Source organism: Dipteris shenzhenensis, chromosome 14, assembly GCF_047967505.1.
Source record: "Dipteris shenzhenensis isolate YYH24624 ecotype China chromosome 14, Dip_SZ_1.0, whole genome shotgun sequence".
NCBI classification, from domain to species: domain Eukaryota; kingdom Viridiplantae; phylum Streptophyta; class Polypodiopsida; order Gleicheniales; family Dipteridaceae; genus Dipteris; species Dipteris shenzhenensis.
This window is the reverse complement of record NC_141609.1, coordinates 56133235-56153809: the sequence shown is the minus strand read 5'-3', so window position 1 is coordinate 56153809 and position 20575 is coordinate 56133235. Positions and strand designations below refer to the sequence as shown.

Genomic DNA, 20575 nt, shown 5'->3' with positions numbered 1-20575 from the left:
TGGAGAGATTCCATATGCAGGGTGCGAAGGCTCTTTCTACTCCATTGCCTCCGTACTGCAAACTTTCTCAAGAGGATAGTCCGAAATCACATGAGGAGCGGGCTGCAATGTCCAAGATACCTTATCCATCGGCTGTTGGTTGTTTGATATATGCCATGGTTGCTACTAGACCAGACATTGCTTATGCAGTGGGAGTAGTGAGCCGATACATGGCGAATCCTGGCAAACGGCATTGGGAAGCAGTGAAAGGGGTTATGAGGCATCTCAAAGGCACTCAGGATATGTGCATATGCTTTGGGCAGACAGATTCAACGGTACATGGGTATGTAGATGCTGATTATGCAGGTTGTCCAGTGAGTAGGAAGTCGACTACAGGCTACTTGTTCACATTCGCAGGTGGTGCAATTTCATGGGTCTCTCGTCTACAGGGTTGTGTTACCATTTCTACCACTGAGGCATAGTATGTGGCAACCACGGAGGCCGCAAAGGAGGCCATATGGCTTTCTTGTCTCTTGGCAGAGTTAGGTATGTTACAGGAGATTCCAGTGCTACACTGCGACAGCCACAGTGCTATCATGTTGGCCCGGAATCCAGTATTCCATGCCAAGACAAAGCACATTGATATCAAGTACCATTTCATACGGCAGGTACTTGGTGATAAGCTCATCCAGCTTGTCAAGATTCATACGGATGACAATCCTGCAGATCTTCTTACGAAGAGTCTAGCTTCAGCAAGGTTTGCACACTGCCGAGACCTCATGGGTATTGGATAGGTGACCTTCTTCTATTGTTGTTCATTGTTGTACATACTCTCACTCCCCTTAGGCACATCGCCTTTAAGTGGGAGGTTGTTGGGGTAAAGGCCATGTGGCCAGTCCCGTGTACATAGTATACTATGCTTCCACTATATATACTATGCATACCTATTCTTTGGTGTCTCTTGACACCCCCACATTGTGTGTTCTCCTCTCCTTCTTGTTGCCCTTTGCTGTCCCCGATCCCCTTCATGTTCATAGTTAGCCGCAGTACCTGTTGCTCCGGCAGGAGTTGCAGAGGGCAGTGGTAGGGCGGGCAGTGGACATCCTTATGATTCAGGAGCACATGTTTTCAGCAGCAGACATCAGATGACGCCATCACCTTCTCCCAGGGAGAGGTCCATAGGAATGGTCTCCTGCAATAGGACGGAGCGGAGGGGTCTGCATCTCAATCTCATAGACTTTGGCTTCAGAGGTCTACGATCAGGGTGATCTCATTCCAAGATGGGCAGTTTGGATGGGAGTTTGGACGAGAGAGTCCAAGATTGGAATCCTAAACATGTATGCCCCAACGTGTAGACAGCATCGCCCGGCCTTTTGGAGGAGGCTGTCAGAGTGTCGTCCAGATGTTGATTCCTAGATTGTTGGAGGGGACTTCAACAACCTGGAGTTTGGGGAAGACAAGCAGGGCGGCACCTCGTTCTCAGAGATGCCAGCAGCAGAGCGTAGCACCTAGGAGCAGCTCATTTTCATGATCAATGGCAGAGACCCGTGGAGAGAGCCAAAGTTCAGCAGACTCCTCGCAGCCTTTTCTTCTCCTTTGGATATTGCTTGAGAGATTAGACCGCTTCTATGTTGGGGACTGGGCATTACACAGAGGCGGTTCTACAGGGATTCTGGCAGGTACCACGATGTCCGACCACTCTCCAGTGGTACTTCACTTGGATCAACCTCATCGAGGTCTCCCCCGGAAGGGGGTCCGCATTCCAGAGGACCTCTTGCAGGACGAGGAGATTCAGCAGGCTATGGCAGAGATCTGGGAGCACTCAAAGATGGCACCGAGTGAGGGCTGGGCTGCGTGGGTGGCCGATGCGATTCAAAGGAGCAGTGTGGTGCTGCACGCTCACACCCTTAGGTGGAGGAGGACCCTTCAGGAGTGAGAGCGGGCTTTGAGAAGAGACCTCGCCTCCATCGAGAGGCTTAGGGAGCAGGACTCAGTTTCTCACTGGCTTAGTGACAAATTGGAGAGCGCTCGTCTCGAGCTTTAGGACACAGAGCTGCGGCGGGTTGAGTTCTCCTACCATTCCTCCCGGGCCCGATGGGTACAGCAGGGGGATAGAATGACAAAGCAGTTCTTTCAGACCACTCGGCCCCGATCGACCGGCACACAGCTACGTCGTCTTCGGGACTCGTAGGGCATCATGCACACTGACCCGCAAGAGATTCTTGACATGACCACGGAATTTTATAGTCAGCTCTTTTAGACAAAGAGGATGACCCCAGCTGGTCTTGTGGCCCCACAACTAGTTTGGGATCATGTTCCAACAGTAGTCTCGCGGGACTTATGCGGCAGACTTGAGGAGCCCTTCACAAATGAGGAGCTCTGGGAAGCCCTCAAGGCTCTCCCGACCTAGAAGTGCCCGGGGGAGTATGGCTTGACTCTTGCCTTCTTCTGGAACTTTTGGGAGATTATCTCTATCCCCTTCCGTTTAGCTTGCCAAGAGATTTTCGACACATGCCTTCTTCCTCAGTCCTTGTGCAGGAGGTGGATCTGTTTGATCCCGAAAGGGGGAGATAGGTCAGATATTCGACAGTGGAGGCCGATCACTCTGCTTGATACTGCATATAAGATCCTCGCCAAGGTCTTGAGTTGCGGTTACAGCCTCATCTTACCGACATCATCCATGACACTCAGACTGGGTTTGTCCAGGAGCGCACCATCCTGGACAACATCTTCACGTTCTGGGAGGCAGTGGATTGGTCCAGGCTCCAGGGCGACTATTGAGAGGCGTGCTCGTTTCTGCAAGGCTTGGCCTACAGGTGTTTTCTACATCTTCACTCCGCGAGGGACTCGCTGGCTGTATAGTCCCCCCACTTGGCTGTTAGCCCCAGTTCCCGAGATCCCCTAGGCAGTGAGCTGGGCTTCTCTGGAACAGGCCGGTTTTTCTTTCAGCCTTTTCCGGTTTTTTTCATACTCAGCTCCTTCGGGGCTGTTGTCTTGTATGAAATCTTTCAAGCATTAATAGAAGGTTCTTTCTTTGGAAAAAAAAAAAAAAGATCATGAGGTACCACGTACCAAATACATTGCATATGGACTACGTACTACGGCCTCGATCTTGACAAAGCTTTCAACGAAGCCGTTTCCACCAATTTTCCCTACATCTGGACCCTTAATACCATCACTCCCATTCACAAGATCCCATGAGCCCAAAAACTATAGGCCCATTATGACTGGGCATGTCATGTCCAAGATCTACGCATTAGTGCTTGGCACACACATTGGCTAGTTTGAAGAGCTCCAGGAACTCAAAGCTGATGGACATGCAGGCTTCCAAGCTGATCATGCAACTCTAGATCACTCCTCACACTCAAAGGCATCATTGAGGAGGCTAGAGCATGGAGACAAAGGGTTTATTGCTGCTTTGTGAATTTTCGCAAGGCATTTGATATAGTGCTAAGAGCTCACCTCATCAGATGCAACCGAGCTTCCTGTCAAGATCAGCTTCTACCGAGATCATTGCTTACCGATATCAAAGAAGAGCTTCCTCCCATGGACTACGCGTTGAGTCTGGATAGCTAAAGGGCATACCTAAAGAGGGCCATATTTGCACTCTATGCGATCTACAAGAGATTGATTCAAAGGAGCATTTTGTTTTAGATGCCCTATGTACTATGAGATCTGAGGTCATCACCACTAGCTCTTTAAGGATGGATTCCGACCCCTCTCCAACAATAAACTTTCATTCTTTCTTTCTCCTCAACCAAAGGTTAGCTATGTATTTACACTCCTAGTAGTTAAGTCTAACAACCTACTCTTCATATCAACTTCTTTCAATCTCTGAAGTCTAGAACTACCTTTCAAATATCTGAACCCATCTAACTCTGTTATCTCTTATATATATATACAAAATTACATCCAATTAGGACCTTGCTTGAGCCTTTTAACACCGCCGATATGATAAACTGAAGTGGGAGGGAGCTCAAATCTAACATGTTCCACCCGAGAAGAACTAGTCAACAATAATAGGAGACAACTTAAGATACCTTCCAAACACAATGCTAGTTAAGAGGATCCTTATCATCTACACTGAGGGTAAATTCAAGTTCCAACCATCCCAAAGAAGGTAACGACCAAAAGCCATTGAGGACAATGACCAATTACCCAAAGAGTTTAAGGCTGATACATCTAAACATTTATGCATTTTGTGGAATTACATATCTTCCATCAATGTTCATCGTCTTGAGCTCTTCAAATGAAGCTTGGCTCATTTGCATCAGTGCTCATACGTGCCACATTTGCACACTCGATCTAGCATTTCTTGCAGTCCATTTTTTTTTGCCGAAAAAACAGTGCTAATTATATTACTTCGAGAACAAGATACAAGAGGTCAGCTTATAGCTGACGGCTGCGTTCACAAATCGGACGCAGCCCTAACAGGTAGCAAAATAAACCATCCTCTCACGGAGGGATAAGACGAGTATGAATGAACAGCCAACGGGGTGGTGAGTAATGCCACCGAGGGCCCTGCGTAGTCTGCGCGAAGAAGAGGCCCTGTGTGTCCCAAGCCCGGAGGAAGCGTCTCCGCTTCTCCTGACCGGCCCGGGAGTCTCCCTGAATCTGGTCCCACTGGCCTCTGAGAGTATGAATAATCTCACTCCAAATCTCCGCCATGATCTGGGCAGTAGATAAGGAGGTGCCACCTAGGATCTGCGCGCAGCGCGAGGTCCAGATGTGCCACCCTGTGATGCTGCTAATAATCTCCCAGACTGGCTGCCTCTCCCGGACTCCTGTATCAGCCTCTGCTAGGTGCTGTGGGATGCCCTCGAGCGGTCCCCACGTCCCCTGTGTAATAAGGAAAGTGGGGTCCCGCTGGCATGCCTCGAATAGGTGATGAAGACCAGGTGCGGTGCTGCACCAACAGAACGCGCCCCAAGTGATCAATCCTAGCTCTGGTGCTGCGCGAGTAAGAATCCCAAAAGTCCACCTCCACACTTCCTGGGCGCGCGTGCAGCTCCACAGGCAGTGTTTTGGTGTCTCCTCATCCGCATGGCAAATCTGGCAGCAACCGTCCTGGCCTATTTGCCTCAACCAGCTCCCCACTGGAAGACCTTTGTGGGCCAGAAGCCACAGGAAGTATGAGATCTTCCGCGGCCGCCAGCTCTCCCACAAGGCCTTCCAGAATGCCTGCAAAAAGAACCTGGAAATACCCTGTGCATACCAGCTGGGTCGCTGGGTGGGGGGGCGGCACTGCATCCTCCCGAGAACTCGCCTGCCCAGAGTCGTACTGTAGGCGAAGAAGGAGGTCGGCCCTTGTCCTGTCACAATCTCTGGCCACCACCACTCTCCTGGGTCCCACTCAAGCTCTGCCAAGGCCCGCCCCTCCCAGAGCCAAAGGCGCCAAAGCTGCACCTGGTCCTGCTCAATGCTAGGGTCGGTATGCCAGACCTTCCCCAAGAGGCCTACGACCCGAACCCTCTGCCACGGGAGTAGGGGGTCGATGAGCGCACCCTCTCTCCTGAGTCTGCCATCCCCAGAGGCCGCAAAGAAGGAGATAGAAGAGTCATCCAAGCGTCCTGCGAGCACCAGTGGAATGCCGCGGGGGGTGAACTGTCCCAGCCAACGGGTATCACCAGGCATGAGAATCTGATGCTCCGGTGGAACCAACCAAGCAGCTGGGATCGCACCGTCGATCTCCGTACGTCTCGCCTGGGCTCCTCGTACACCTCCAGCTGCATCTGCAAGATCAGTCATCTCCAGATGTCTGTACGTATCCCTCCAAACACGAAGGGATCGGGCTGGCCCCCTCATCCAGCCGTCCCACCTGATATGTGATCTCTCCCCCAACTGAAGACCCTCGGCATCTCTGACCTGACCGTTCCAGATAAGCGGCTGTCGATCGATCTCCTCCTGACAGCTGGGAGGGGACTGAATGAGACTGAGACGGAGCCGCCTCCAAACCATGAGGAGGCTACGAACGAGTGGGGAGCGGGGCTGAGTGAGCGGGGCGGAAGTGAAGATCCACCTGAGGGACGGTAGCCACTCTCCACCTCGGCGCGGGACACAAGAGCCGACTCCCTGCTGAAGTAACATCTTCCACGTCTGTCCCCCTGGGGTCAAACCGCGAATGATAAGCTTGCCTAACAAGGCCTGACTCTGAAGCTCTGGATCAATGACCCCCAGACCACCCTCAGCCTGCGGAAGAATGACTGTCTGCCAAGCAACCCTGGCTCTGGTATCTCTATGCCCATCCTCCCCAGACCAAAGGAAGTTCCGAACCAACCTCCTGAGCTGTGCCACGCTGGATCTCGAGAAGCACCAGCAGGAAGCCACATACCAAGCCGTGGCTAGAAGGACCTGGTTAACTACCAAGGCACGACCTGCAAGGGAAAGCTTAGCAGTGCTCCAGAAAGCCAGCTTCCGTCGGATGGAATCTAGCACCGGGAGAAACTGCTGAGCTGGCGTGATGTCTAGGCCAACCTGGAAGCCAAGGTATCTAGCTGTCTGTCCACGTGGAATCCATCTGAAGCCCAGAAATCGCCCCCACTAAGAACACGCCCCCGGGTCTGTGAGAAAACCAACTGATTTGTTCCAGTTGATTTTCGCACCAGCGGCCGAGCAGAAAACCTCCAGGGCCATCCGCACCCTCTCTAGCATCCTCTCATCGTCCTGGACATAAAGGGCTGTATCATCTGCGTACTCCGAGTCCAGAAGCTCCGTGTCCTCCCGGAGTGGAAGGCGAACACCCCTGAGCCCTGTGGACCTCGCCCGAAGGTAGTAAGTCATGGCCTCGGCGAAGAAGAGAAACAGGTAAGGAGCCAGGGGACAGCCCTGACGTACTGATCTCTCCAAGCTAAAGCGCTCACCCATCCTGCCTCCAATGATGACTCTGCTAGACGCTGTCCTGTACAAAGCTGAGATACCCTGAATCCAACCTGCCGGGAAACCTAGCCGCTCTAGAGTCCCCTCCAAAAAGGACCAGTCCACGCGATCGTAGGCCTTCTCGAAGTCGAGAAGTAAAATGGCAAGGTGTGATCCGCTGTACTGAGCCCACTCCGCCGCCTCTGAAAAGGTGAAGACATTATCCAGGATACTGCGATCCTGGACAAAGCCTGTCTGAGTGTCATGGACGAGGTCTGGAAGTAGAGGCCGAACTCTGGCACTGATCATCTTGGCGAGGATTTTGTAGGCAGTGGTAAGGAGAGTGATCGGACGCCACTGGCGGATCTCCTGTCTATCTCCTCCCTTCGGGATGAGGCAAATCAGTCCTGAGGAAAGGCACTCTGGCATCTGACCGCTGCTGAAAATCCCCTGCAGAGCTGCAAGGAGGGGCTGATGGATCTGGTCCCAGAAGGAGGTGAAAAATGCTCGGGATAGCCCATCCTCACCTGGGCATTTCTGTCCGTCAATAGCCATCAAGGCCTCCAACATCTCATCCGAGGTGAACGGCGCCAACAACGTCGCCTGCATGCTAGGCTGGACCAGGGATGGAATGTGCCTCCACACCTCCTCACGGGCACGACTAGCACGAGGGGCAAGCGGCTCCTGCTAAAAGAGGGTCCTGTAGAAGTCAGTGGCCAACCCCAGGACCTCCCCCGGATCCGTAACGATGTGACCATCCGCTGTCCTGAGACTCCGAAGCTGATCACCTGCAGCTCTCTGGCCGTGCGTCCTGAAGAACTCCCTGCACATCCGGTCACCCTTCCGGGCCCAGAAGGAGAGAGAGGCGTGATAGGAGAACTCGGAGCGACGCTGGAGGGTCTCCTCCAAGAGGGCTCTGGCTCGAAGGGCCTAGATCCGAAGCTCCTCCGAGCCCGGGGAAGACTGCTGAAGTCGCTGAATGAAGGCGAGGTCCCTCCGAAGAGCTCTCTCTCTGTCCCACCAATCCTGTCGAACCTGTAGGGCTGCAAGCTGGCAGATCTGACTGGACTCCTGCAGAGCCTGCACGACCGAGTCTACCAGATCCACTCCCTCCCCCCAGTCTCTGTCCCAAAGACTGCAAATGCTGCTGCGCACGTCCACCCTCGAGAAGATGGAGTCGGGAATCCTGCATGATCGGGGGGGGAGAGTCTGGGCTGCCGAATCTAATGATAGGAGCACAGGCGCATGGTCGGAGAGTGTCGTCCCTGGAACTATACCCGCCTGGCCGCCTCTGCTGATGGCCCAATCACTGACATAAAACCTATCAAGCCTCTCCAGGAGTCTGCCTCCTTCCCTGCGGAAGCCCCAAGAGAAGTCCAGGCTCCCGTGCCAACGCCGGAAGGACGGGTCTCTCCAACTGTCCCTCCCTCCTGTCGCGAAGATGAAAGAGTCCCAAGCTGACTGCTCTGCCTGAGCCATACTTGTGAACTCCGGATCTCTACCCTGCTGGTCCTCCAAGGTCTCCAGGTTGTTAAAGTCTCCTCCAACAATCCAGGAATCCATGTCTGGAAGAATCCCTGTAAGTGTCCTCCAGAAGGTGGCTCTGCATCGGAGGTCTGTGGGAGCATAAATGTTGAGGATTCCTATTTTGGATCCCTCCAAATTCAGGCCTACCCAAAGGGCTCGGCCTGGGATCAACGTGCCGTGACCGAAAACTACCTGGGCTAACTGCTCGCACACGGAGGTACAGACACCCCCGCTCCTCCCCTGTGCGCCGATCGAAGGCTCCCAATAAGTGTAGGAGCGTCCAGGGAGAACCTTCCCGCAGCTACGGGAATGAGCCGCAAAAAGCTTGTGCTCCTGGAGCAGCAGTACATCCAATCGACCAATCACTGCAGGCTGAAGTTCCTGTCGCAAAATGAGCTTCCTGGGACCACGGGTGCCCGAAGAGTGAAACCCGTTCACATTCCAGGATACGAGGTGTAGGCTCATGGAGAGGGATGGGGGGCTGCGAACAGCTGTCTGCTCGCGGTCGAAGTCGAAGAAGAATCAGACATATCGGAATGGAGGCGCTGCCGTTTATGAGAAGGTTTGGAGGGGGAGACGGGGTCGTTCTGCCCGTTCTTCAACACCTTCAACAATGGCGAGAGGCCTCTGGTGCCATGAGCAAATGCTTTCTCGAGCCAGCTCGAGATCTCTGAAGTGGTCATCCCGTAGAAGGTTCGGAGTTTCTGTTGGGACCAAGCTCTGACATCCTGGGGAAGAGGCCATGACAGGGGGGGTCTGAGGATCACAATCAGTCGGAAGCGTTTGGCAGTGCAACGCCACCGCAAGCGCACATCGCCCTCAAACCACTGAGTCTCGAGGAGCTGCCCACCGGACGGGCCTATCCAGGAGCAAATCTGGGCGTGTGTCTGCTCTCTGAGAGCCTCCCATACCGAGTCGTCTGTCCAGGTCTCGGTGCCATCGCTGAGGAACGTGAAGGCGAAGCTAGGGCCATCCCTGGGAGCCAAGGCAGCAATCTTCCCGTCCGCCCCTTTGCGGAGCAGGAAGATACTAATGTCGAGACAAGCCGGGAAGGTCCCAAGGTCGGCCACATCCAGGTAGTCCCAGGGGCCAGATCTGTAAAAGTCTCGAGGAAGCTCTCTCTCCTGGAGCTGAGACCCAGCTGAGTCTGCCACTGAGGGGCTAGCGGGAAGGGAAGCCTGCTCCACTGGTGGTATAGACTCCGGGTGTCTTGCCATCGGGGGGGGAGGGGGAGGAGGCTGCGGGATAGGCGACTCGGGCTCCACGGAGGCGACTGGCGGAGAAGGTGGAGGAGGTGGAGCGGGGGCTGCACTCGGCTGGAAAGCCGACGGTGCAGCTAACTCTGTAGGAGAGGCGAGGGGGACAGGGGGGGGAGGGGGATGGGGATGCATCTGGAACTGGGGCTGAGGGGGAGGGGGAGGGGGAGGAGACTGAGGAGAGGAGGCGGGGGCTGAAACTGCGGGTTGGGCGAAGGGGGGGGAAACTGGGGAGAAGGCGGGGGGGTGGGAGAGAGGAGGATCTGAGGCTGAGGGGGGCGGGCTGCCGTCGAAGAAGAAGCTCTCCCAGGTCCCTGGGGCATCTGCCTGTCAGGTCTCTGGAGTGCTGCTGCAGGAAGGGTAACCTCTCCCTCCTTGCCTTTATCCGAAATCTTCTTGTTCTTTCCTCTTTTCCTTCGAACCTCGGTCCAACCGCCCACTACCTCTGGCCCAGGCTCCGACTGCCTCGGCTCCTCCTGACGTGGCTGTCCGGGGGGGGGGGTGGGGGCGGAGGGGGCGGGGGCGGGGGCGGGGAGGGTCGAGACGAGCTGGCGAAGCGTGGACAAGCAGCCGCCAAGTGCCCAAAGCCGTGGCACCGCAGGCACTGACCTGGCTGTCCGGTGACTATCATGCTCTGGGTGATGCTGCCGGCACCTGTCACAATCTCGATCACTGCAGGGAGAGTCGCAGGATCCGCCACAGCCACACGGACTCGGGGAGCTCCTGCCGTGGTCACCGCGTCGGCAAAGGTGTCGTGCATGACCCAGCCAAAATGGGAGCCCAAGTCCCTGACAATCGGCCGCAGCTCTGTAGCAAGCCCTGGAAAAACTAGTGTCACTGGGTGGCGAGGTATACGGAACCGAACATCGAAGTCCGCTGCGCTGAAACCACGGTACCACGGGACTATCATGATGATCTTCCCATCCACCGATGTGGGGGAACCAGCAATCAGGTTGCTCGCAGCTTTCTCACTGGAGAGTTTGAGCCAGAAGATGCCCCTTCCCATAAGGGCCACCTCCTCAATATGGCCATCCTCTAGCAGGAGAGTGGACTGGAGCCAGTCCCTGATGGTAGACCTGGAGGGGGAGTGTCCAATGACTCTACCGTAAACAGAGGTACGAGCAAAGTCAATGGCTACCTCCTGAACACGGGATGATTGTTACTCTGTCAGGATAACGCGGTAGGCATCTGGAGAGGGAGGGTCCGACTGGGCCTCCGGATCCGGGCAGGGGGCCGCCATACCGCCAAGACTAACTGCAAGCTTCCGATGAGGAAAAACAGGCTGCCACCCAAGAAGGGGATGAAGCGGGAGGTGGAGCCTGGGGGTGAGGCGGGCGAGGCGAAGTGAGGGGACGGGGGGTCGAAGCGGAGGGCGGGGTGAAGGCTGCGGGGTGCAGGGAGTACGGAAGGGCGCGGGAGGGCGGGGGGGGGCGAGGTTGGAATGGCGGGGGTGGAGGGGTGAAGCGGGGGGCGGGGAGAGCGGAATGAGGCAGGGGCGGGTGAAGCGAGGGGGTGAAAGAGCAGCGAGGGGGCGGGTTGGAGCGGGGTGGATGGCGAGGGAGCAGCGAGGGGCGGGTTGGAGCGGAGGCGAGGCGAGGGCGAGGCGGGCTGGAGCGAAGGGGGCGGGTTGGAGCGGAGGCGAGGGGGTGGGTTGGAGCGGAGGCGAGGCGAGGGCGAGGCGGGTTGGAGCGGAGGGGGCGGGTTGGAGCGGCGGCGAGGGCGGGTTGGAGCGGGGGCGAGGGGCGGGCTGGAGTGGCGGCGAGGGGGCGGGTAGGAGCGAGGGGGCGGGGTGGAGCGGAGGCAAGGGGGCGGGTTGGAGCGAGGGGGCGGGTTGGAGCGGAGGTGAGGCGAGGGGAGCGAGGTGGCCGGCGGGGGGGGGGGGGGAGGCGGGAAGGGGGTCGAGGGCGGAGGGGAGGGGTGGAGGTGGTCGCGGCGAGGGGGGAGCTAGGAGGTAGGGGCTAACGGCGAGGGGGGGAGGGGAAGCTCGCAGGAGCGCACAGCCCTTCTATTTCTTGCAGTCCATGTCCTATTAGGTAGAGGAGCTGAAAGCTTACTCTCCTGCAGAGTACGCATCAGCCAACATGGAACTGTTGTAGCTTGTTCCATAGCAGAGCTCTCTTGTTGTATTGATTCCTCCATTTCATGGTCTAGGGGGCTGATTTTCTGCCTCAACATGCTGTCCATTAGGCATTACAAGTGTCTGGTCTTCATGGACCTATGTGCCTAACGGAGGTAGACCTTCAAACATATCTTGTGAGTTACTGGTTACCTGGCTATTGAATTGAGCAAGGGCTGCGGTGAATTCTCTGAAAATACAACATCTCTGTTGCTAACAATTCTTTGCTTGCATGGATTAAAGAGACAGTATCACTCACTGCCACTCCTATAATCCACAAATATGCACTCGACATCCTTATCATGTAATTTGCCTCTCATATGTAAAGGCACATGAGCATAAGCAAGTCTACCAAAAGCCCTGAGATAATCAGCCTTAGGCTTTCTATAATACCAAACCTCAAATGGAGTGTGAGTCTTCAAAGCCTTTGTAAGGCAACTGTTCAGGATGTGTGTTGCACACACAATGGCCTCAGGCTAGAACTTGTGAGGCAAATGCTTAACCTTTACCATGCATCTTGCCATCTCCATGTTCTTGCTTTCAGCAATACCATCCATCTGTGGTGTGTATGGCATAGTCATTGATGCTTTATCCCCTTTTCTGCTGAGTATGCCTTGAATGCATCTAACAAATATCCCCCCCCCCCTCTATATGTACGGAGGGTCTGCACCTTGCAACCTAATTCATTTTCAGCCATTGCAACAACATACTGGAAAACTTGAGTACTTTAGACTTTTCTTTCGAAATGGTAAACCCAAGCAAATTTGGTAAAATTATCAGTAAGGGTTACATACTTTCTAAAAGATGGTGTCCACATGGGGCCACAGACATCACTGTGAATGAGATGCGATTTCTTGACAGCTCTTACTGACCCATCCTTTGGAACAACATTCCCATGCATTTTACAGAAGATGCGCCCTTCATGCACATGCTTTGGTGGTAACTCTATATGAGAGATATTCTGTACTATACCATGTTTCTCACAGCAGCATTAAGTTGCCATAACCCATATGCCCAAACCTGGCATGCTATAGCCCTGTCTTATGCATGACAAATGTAGATGCTGTAGCACTCGTACATGTATCTCGTTATCTCTTCTCAAAAAATTCCAAATGATACAAGCCTTGGTACAATGCCCTAAAAGTGACCATCATGTAGGCCTTCTCTCCATCACTCATTGTAAATCTGTCATCCTCAAAGTTTACAACATAACCTTGCTTTAAAAAAAGGAAAATTGATAACATATTTTTCTTTATACCTGGGACATCTAACACATCTGAAATGCACAAATCTAGACCATCAATAGCTGTTAAAGTTATATCATCCACATCTTTAATTGGATAGGCATAATTATTAGAACAGATAACCTTTTTACTAGGTGGAGCAGCGCTCAAAGACCTCAACAAATCCCTTCTAGAGGTGATGTGTCTTGAAGCTCCACTGTCAAAGTACCATGTGACTTGTTTTTCATTCACATTAAGGGACGTGACGCGTCATAACTGCAAACCAAAAAAGCCTACTCATCTTGCACAAAGTTTGCTGACTCATCTTGCACAAAGTTTCCTGAGTCATCAGCCTTTATTTGCAGCAGCAGCAGAGAAATCAACAATCAAACCTGATTTGTTCTTTCTTTCTTTGGCCAACCTCTTCTTGCATTCACTTATATAGTGACCTGGCTTTTTACAGTAGTGGCATTTCCCTTTCTTCTTGGGCTGCCCTGCACCAAACTTTGCTTTATTTGTTGTTGTTCTGCAGCAACCTTTGAGTGAAAAGCACTCCAATTTCCACCTTTGCCCTCGTCACGGGTAGCAAATGCCTGATCATTGCCTTGCAATGAGGAAGATTTATTCTTCCTTGTTTGTTCTTCATACAACAAACTCACTAACTCTTCAAACTTAACGGTCTGAGAAATAGCTCTTAAAGACAGAATAAGAGAAGGATGAAAATTCAGGTAGGTCTCTGGCAATGATGACAAAGTCCTAGAAATCAGTTCTTTCTCAGGAATGACTTCATTAATATTTAGGAGCTGCTCCCAAAGATCCTAGATCTTTATAAAATGATCAGCCATGCTGTCCTTCATGCATCTCCAAATTCTTGAGGTGTGAAAAGTCAGGTAGGTCTCTGGCAATGACGACAAGTCCTAGAAAATCACTTCCTTCTCAGGAATGACTTCATTCATATTGAGGACATGCTCCCAAAGATCCTGGATCTTTGTAAGATGATCAGCCATGTTGCCACCTTCATGCATATCCAATTCTCAAGCTCCTTGAGAAAAGCAACTCTTGCCTCATTCTTAACCTAATACATGGTCTGAAGAATCTCCCATGCACGTTGCAAGGTCTTGCATAAACGGATGTGAGGAACGATGGATCCTTGACTGATGTAGAGATCCCAGCTAGGCCCTGAGCATCTCACTTACTATGATCGTGTGTGGAAGCTGACCTGCAGGATGAATCCAGGAAGATGCCCAAACTCATCCTTTGAAAACACAACACATAGTACAACTTCAATCTCATGACAGTCACTCACAATGTTGAAAACCATAAACTCCATCACGCATAGCAGGGACTAGCTACGATGACATCCCCACTGACATCATCAATGCCCAATGGAGGGTGTAGACCATAGTACACACATATGCTCTCACACACACATATCCACACACCCATATATACTCGAGCATTCATTTATACAAAGATCTTCGTACTGAATTTCTGTCACCACTCTGGAGGTGAAGGGCAGCTCAGCCATTACAAAGACTAGCACTAAACGAGAAGGCTAATCAATGAGCAGATTCTGCTCAGCAACTATATACGGGTAGTCCTACAAAAATCACATGTGACGTGAGTAGGCATGATGCATACAAGTTGTAAAGAGGTATCTTATTTGCACATCTAAAGTCGTGTAAAAACGACTGTTTGTTAATGTCAAATATGTCACATAAATGGCCATGTGCAGTCTTACAGCAAATGTCCCTCATCTCAGTTTGTGTTACGTCTTCCCTCATGTAACCTCTATGCTTCATTTTCATCACTGACTTCTAATATGCACCAATATGTCTAGTATCTCTCACCATAAGGATGCCGAACTCTTAGGAACCAAGCATCCAAGCAGAACTTAGAAGAGTCAGACACAACACCAACTGAGCAGCACCATTGGAAAATTATGCATAGTATAAAGCAAAAACAAGAGAACAAAGGTACTCACCATCAAGTGGACCCTATCCTCATACGATTCTGTGTAGAACACATGCACTTTCCTACGTGTGCTTGAAAAAGCTTGAGGCTGGACAATAACCACAAGATCATTGAAATCAAGGTTTAACACCTGCAGCATTTCAAGATATCCTCCTTAGCAGTTCTCATAGGTACTGCAAACAAACTGAAAACCCATAACATGTGAACTAAATGGGCCTTGAAGTGGCAATAGAGTCTTTAACTTCACCTCTAACAGCACTAGGAGTTCATGATGGGCTAAGGACTCCCATGTCAAAGATGCATGTGGAAGACAAAGTGAATCACAAGATTTATACCAAATGACCGATGAGCTGATCAATCTATCTGATATCTTATCTCCATGCTTAGATACAGCAACTTCTCTTTGTAAGCTTTCCTTTACCATACAATTATCCATGCCTACAGCTCCAGTGGCATCCCTTCTTAGGTCATGTGTATGCTTTCTGGTTTTTAAAGTATTATACCAATGCATCAGTTTATCCCTAATTTGAATTGAAAACAACTTGTCTGCAAAATTCATCTCTAAATCTCCTCTCTCACGGCTAAATCTGCCACATGTATGCACTGCTGCATAATCTTCAGCTTGGAAATCCATTCGCATCCCTGCTGTGGATTCCTGCTCTCTGGAAATGTGAGGAATCCCTGTCATCCAGAACAGTTCAGTATTACATATACAAGTTCAAAAGTCAACATTCACCAACCCCTGTTATATTACACTCTTGCCAGTCCAATAACTCACACTAAAATAAGATTACCATTCTGAATACACGTGTTAAAATCGAATCCATGCTTGACCAGGAACTCCAAACTTGCAGTTTGGCATAGAAAACTATCATTTTCCAGTTTGACCTTTAACTCATCCCGAGGAAACAAATAGAAGTTGTACCTGCAAATCAGAAATTTCCGTAATCATAAGCCTACATAGACCCTTCAATTGGATAGAAAATTTTTCAAGAAGCTGACCTCGCAAGTTCTACAATACTCTGGCACATACTGGCTTACACCTACCATAACAGCTGCAAGAACCTCCCCATTGACTGCTGGATGGCTGTATTGGAAGGTTCATGTTCCACCCTTGCCTTTAGGTCAACCCTCAGCATCTCACCTGTACGGCCCTTGGGCCACAATGAGGAGCAAGACGTGGCCTTCGATGATACTTTGTTGCAGAATGGTTTTTCCAGCACACATACATCAGTGCATGATATGCTAGAAAGTTAAAGGTGATCGACGGAAGTCACTCATTGGTAGCCATTCAGGGCCAGCACAGGGAAATTTTAACCATAAATTCTGCATCAAGTTCTTTTTGGCAAGCAAAATGATGAACAAAATTTGATGGCAAGTGTGGGTATGCAGTCCTCAGCTTTATGTGCAGCTTTTAAGCAAGCGAATGCTGGATTTCATTCACAACCTAAAAGTGCTAGCTTTGTTGGTGATCTCAAATTGCAAACCGTTTTCGGAGAATGTTTTTTTGAAATCTTTCAAATTCTATGACCTTTCAAATCAAACAGTAAAATGGATAACAAAGAAAGCAATAATTTGAGTGTTAAAGAATCAGATGCATTATCATGTACTTGTGAAGATCGGGACCTTCTTCAATTTTTGGAATCTGTTCTAGTTTTGAACATTGTAAAAACAAGGCTGCTTGACCAGCTTACCCCCCTCCAGCTCCACGCTTGCACGCCCTCTTTGCTCCTCTCTAAGCCCATCTCGCCTCACCCTTTGCTCCCCCTTGCTCCTTTCCCCCATTTGCCTCACTGCACTTAGCCAGCCCTTTATGTGGGCAGATGCTCATTGCTGGCCACAGAAGGATTGCCTTCTCACTCAAGAGGCGAGGCTGTAGGGATGCACCTTTGATCCAACCTGAGGAGGAGCTTTGGACCCAAAGTTTGCTGATGATACAACCTTGTTTGTGCAGGACTTAGTGCCCAACCTAGAGAGGGTATGTTGCTTTTTGGAGATGTATTTTATGGCCTAGCATAAGCCAATAAGTTTTTACATTGCGACAAAGGGGCTGTTGTGAGAAGTGCAGTGGAAATGAACGGGAGAGAGAGAGAGAGAGAGAGAGAAAAGAGCACGCCTCACACAAACACCACACTGAGAAGGAGAGAAAGGAGAGAAAGGCACAGGAGAACTGCAAGTGATCTCTGGAGAAAACTCTGCTACAACTGGGGGAAAATCTCGGAACCAATAGGCTGCCCGAGAGCTCAAACAAACAGCTCAACAACCACAAGAACGGAAGCACGAGTGGATGATTGCTCCTCAAGCCCTACTCTCGGCTGGCTCTGCTCCTCTGCCCGGCACTGCATGAAAGCACATGTGGGGGGGGCCTCTATATAGCCCCCCAGCCTCCTAGTCTGCCAGCAAAGGGCAAGGCCCCGACCAGCCTACTCATGAGGGCCAACCCCTACAGCTCCCATATCGGCTTTCCAGGCCCTAAGAGAGGGTGCGGGCCCCCCCCCCAAAACAAGGGCTATATCCAGCCACAGTGGCCGACCTGCAGGTCGGCCCACCCACTGCTCTACAGCTCACAAAAAGGCCCATAGGAGGCACCTAAGGGCAGCAAGGTGAGACACACTTGCTCACACAACCCTGCACCCAACCTGAAAACATCCGTGGCCTACGTGGCACCACATGAAGCACTGGAAATCACACCTACTCTCACACAGGCTGGCACACCCACCCCAACGCAGGCCCTCACTCTCTACCCTAGCCTCACTCACTGGGCGGGCACACCCACAAGCAAGGCCCTCTCTTTCTAGGTGATATCAGGAGATGTTGACCTCTAACACCCCCTCTCAGCTCCTGGATGGAACAGAGACGCCGGGGAGCTGGGTGTGTCGCTGGAACAACTGGAGGACTCCATCGTGTGATACTTCACTGCTGAAGACCACCACAGGGACTGTCGGAGAAGCCCCCTCTTGGCATGAACCGCCTCAGCACGATCACTGGAAACCTGGAACTGTTGCTCCCAGGCCACTGGTGCTAGGAACACTCCTCTGGTCTGGCACTGATACACTGGGTCAACTGATTCAACAATCCAACTGCTGGTACTGGTACATGACTCCAACAGAGGATCCTAGAACAATAATCCAATTGATATTGCCTATGTTGCAATGTCTGCTTTCCTGCATGGGAACCTGTATCTCAGAGCTAGATAGCCCCTTTGAAGCCCCCTCTCAAGTCCAAACTGGTGCACTGTCGCCAGATCAATGAACTTCAGTGCTCCAATGGCAATGGGCATATAACAGCTCACAAGGATCAATCAACTGTGTCTGGGTTCCCGCACTGGCAATCTACTGACCCATCTAGATCTCCAGTAGTATCAGACAATAGCTGCAACAGAACACTAGGAGACCCCCTCTGGATCTGCCAGGTCATAACGTACAAACAAAATACAAACTGGTAACATATTGCCACTTGAGTCAACAGGAACAACTCCTTGTGGCTCGAGGTCTGCCTCAAAGCCTGCCTCGAAAAATGACTCCTTACTCGATGCACCTGATCGACAGCTCCTGCTGCCACAAACAAGCAAGCAATCCTCCATCTGGATCAGGAAAGCTTGATGGCAGTGCTACAAACAAGCAAGCAATCCTCCATCTGGATCAGGAAAGCTTGATGGCAGTGCCTGCCAAGTGCTACTAAAAGGCTGGAGAATACGTGGTCGCAGCAGTAACACTATTGGCCATTTGGTTACTGGATCCCTCAACGTTCCTTTGGGGACACTGATGCCAATAATGACCTTTCTGGCCACATCGGTTGCACGTACAATATGCCTTGAGAGCTTCTTGTTCCTCAGCTGTCAACTGCTTTTTGGCATTCTGATCAGTTGTCAAAGCCTCAGGCTTACTATCATAGGTAAGATCAATGAAGCGCTCCTCTTGGTCAAGCACCATGGGGACCAATTCCTCCCAGGTCAACTCATTCACCCTACCACTGGTGATCAAGGATGAATAGAAGGCCCCGTACTGAGAGGATAACAAGGATAGTAGAGTAATGGCCATGTCCTCTGATGAAATCTTCTTCCCCGCCTGGAGGATCTCTTGCTGAAGTTCTTGTAACTTGTTGATGTGGTCCCACATCAATGAGGATGCCCATTTCATGAGCAATTGGGAATGAGCCAAAGACTAGGCCGAGCAACTGGGTAGCAAAAATTTGTTTCATGATTATCAAAGACAAAAAATACTCCCATGCATTGCTACGGTGCACGTGCAATGAAAAATGTTTTCACCCAAATTAGATCCCATTCATCCATGATTAAGTTAGCTCTTCGACATAAGTCTACTATGCATATATTATGAATCCACCTACCAATGCTATGCCACAACTGATCATAAGTGTTGCTCCCATTTGTATATCATCTCTTCACGACGGATCTGTTTTGACTTGGCAATATCAATCTTTAGGTGGATTATTTACATCTTCAAACTGCAATAAGTCTAGGTAGATTAAGTTTCCAAGATTTTCTAGTCTAGTTTTCTAGAGCAGGCCTCATGGAGACTAACCACATTTTCTAGTCTATAATGGTAGCAACCAATGCAAAACTCAGCCAAGACTACAAGTCAACCACAGGAGGAAGGAGAGCCATTGGATTCTACTCATGTGCATCCTGAGAGCAATCAAGGCAAACTATGGCCCTAATAGAACCATAACTATAATCTTCAACCCCAATCTAGCAGGGTGTGATTTTTTGGTGAGGTTTTTGTTAAAATATTGTCAAAGAAAGCACTAAAATTTGTGACTTTTTTATATCCCCCTCCCACACATACAAATCTTAGAGGTACTTTATCGGTATATTTGACAAATGTTGACGTGTTTTTGTTGTACATAAATCTCAATGCACCATGACCATTACTTTCACTCCTAAGTAGTCTATTATGCTTTTACAATCAAGGATTAAGGTATACATTAGCAAAAAAATTATTAATCTAGTATTTGGCATGATCAAGGATTTGGCACACCCTTAATCCAGTACGAGCATGATCACATCATCATCAGCATATACGATAATGAAGGCCATGGATGAGCTCTCTTAACGAAATGATGCCTTTAGTGACCTTCATGCCTCTAATGAATCCATCAATGTTTTAATAAGAAATTATTACAAAAATGAATAAATATCTAGTAATCATCACATAAAACCATTGGAAGCTCTAATTTCTTTGAAAAAAATTAAAAACTTTTGATACATACATAATTTGTACCTTTTGACACCGGAAATGAGCTCACCAGCGCGGGCTCCTTTGGGGCCCTCTAGGATGTACCTCAAAAGGTACAAATTAAGTATGTATCAAAAGTTTGGTTTTTGTTGAAAGGGATTGAAACATCTCAAACGCATCGGACACAATACAAAAGAGATGCAGCGTCCCACCAACCAAACCGTGGTCCTCTAATCTTACCAAAGTTCTCCTACTATCTACTTGATCCCTGAGCCTGCGTGCTCCTCTAAGCTCTCTCTCCAGCCATCCTTCCAGTCCTCATGCTTCCTTCATCTTCCTACCACAAAGGCACTGTCACAATCACTTCCCATGCTATTAAGAGGTAGTCAGCCTAGGTGGGTAGCTTCTCTTGAGCTAAGTCTGCAGCCTTCTGTGTGCCTCCTTCACCTC

At 50.6% G+C, this 20575-nt stretch overlaps 1 protein-coding gene across 3 annotated transcripts in view; it reads right to left on the bottom strand.

The window, feature by feature from the left end:
• Window positions 1–20575, bottom strand: part of LOC147894861 (poly(A)-specific ribonuclease PARN-like) — a 45118-nt gene that overhangs the window by 12498 nt on the left and 12045 nt on the right. For all 3 annotated transcript variants that reach the window (XM_087385187.1, XM_087385188.1, XM_087385189.1), the window contains exons 2-4: window positions 15725–15855; window positions 15178–15611; window positions 14941–15060 (exon numbers count right to left, since the gene is read on the bottom strand). In XM_087385187.1, the coding sequence (XP_087241313.1) occupies window positions 14941–15060; window positions 15178–15611; window positions 15725–15855 (685 nt within the window). The remainder of the gene's footprint in view (window positions 1–14940; window positions 15061–15177; window positions 15612–15724; window positions 15856–20575) is intronic.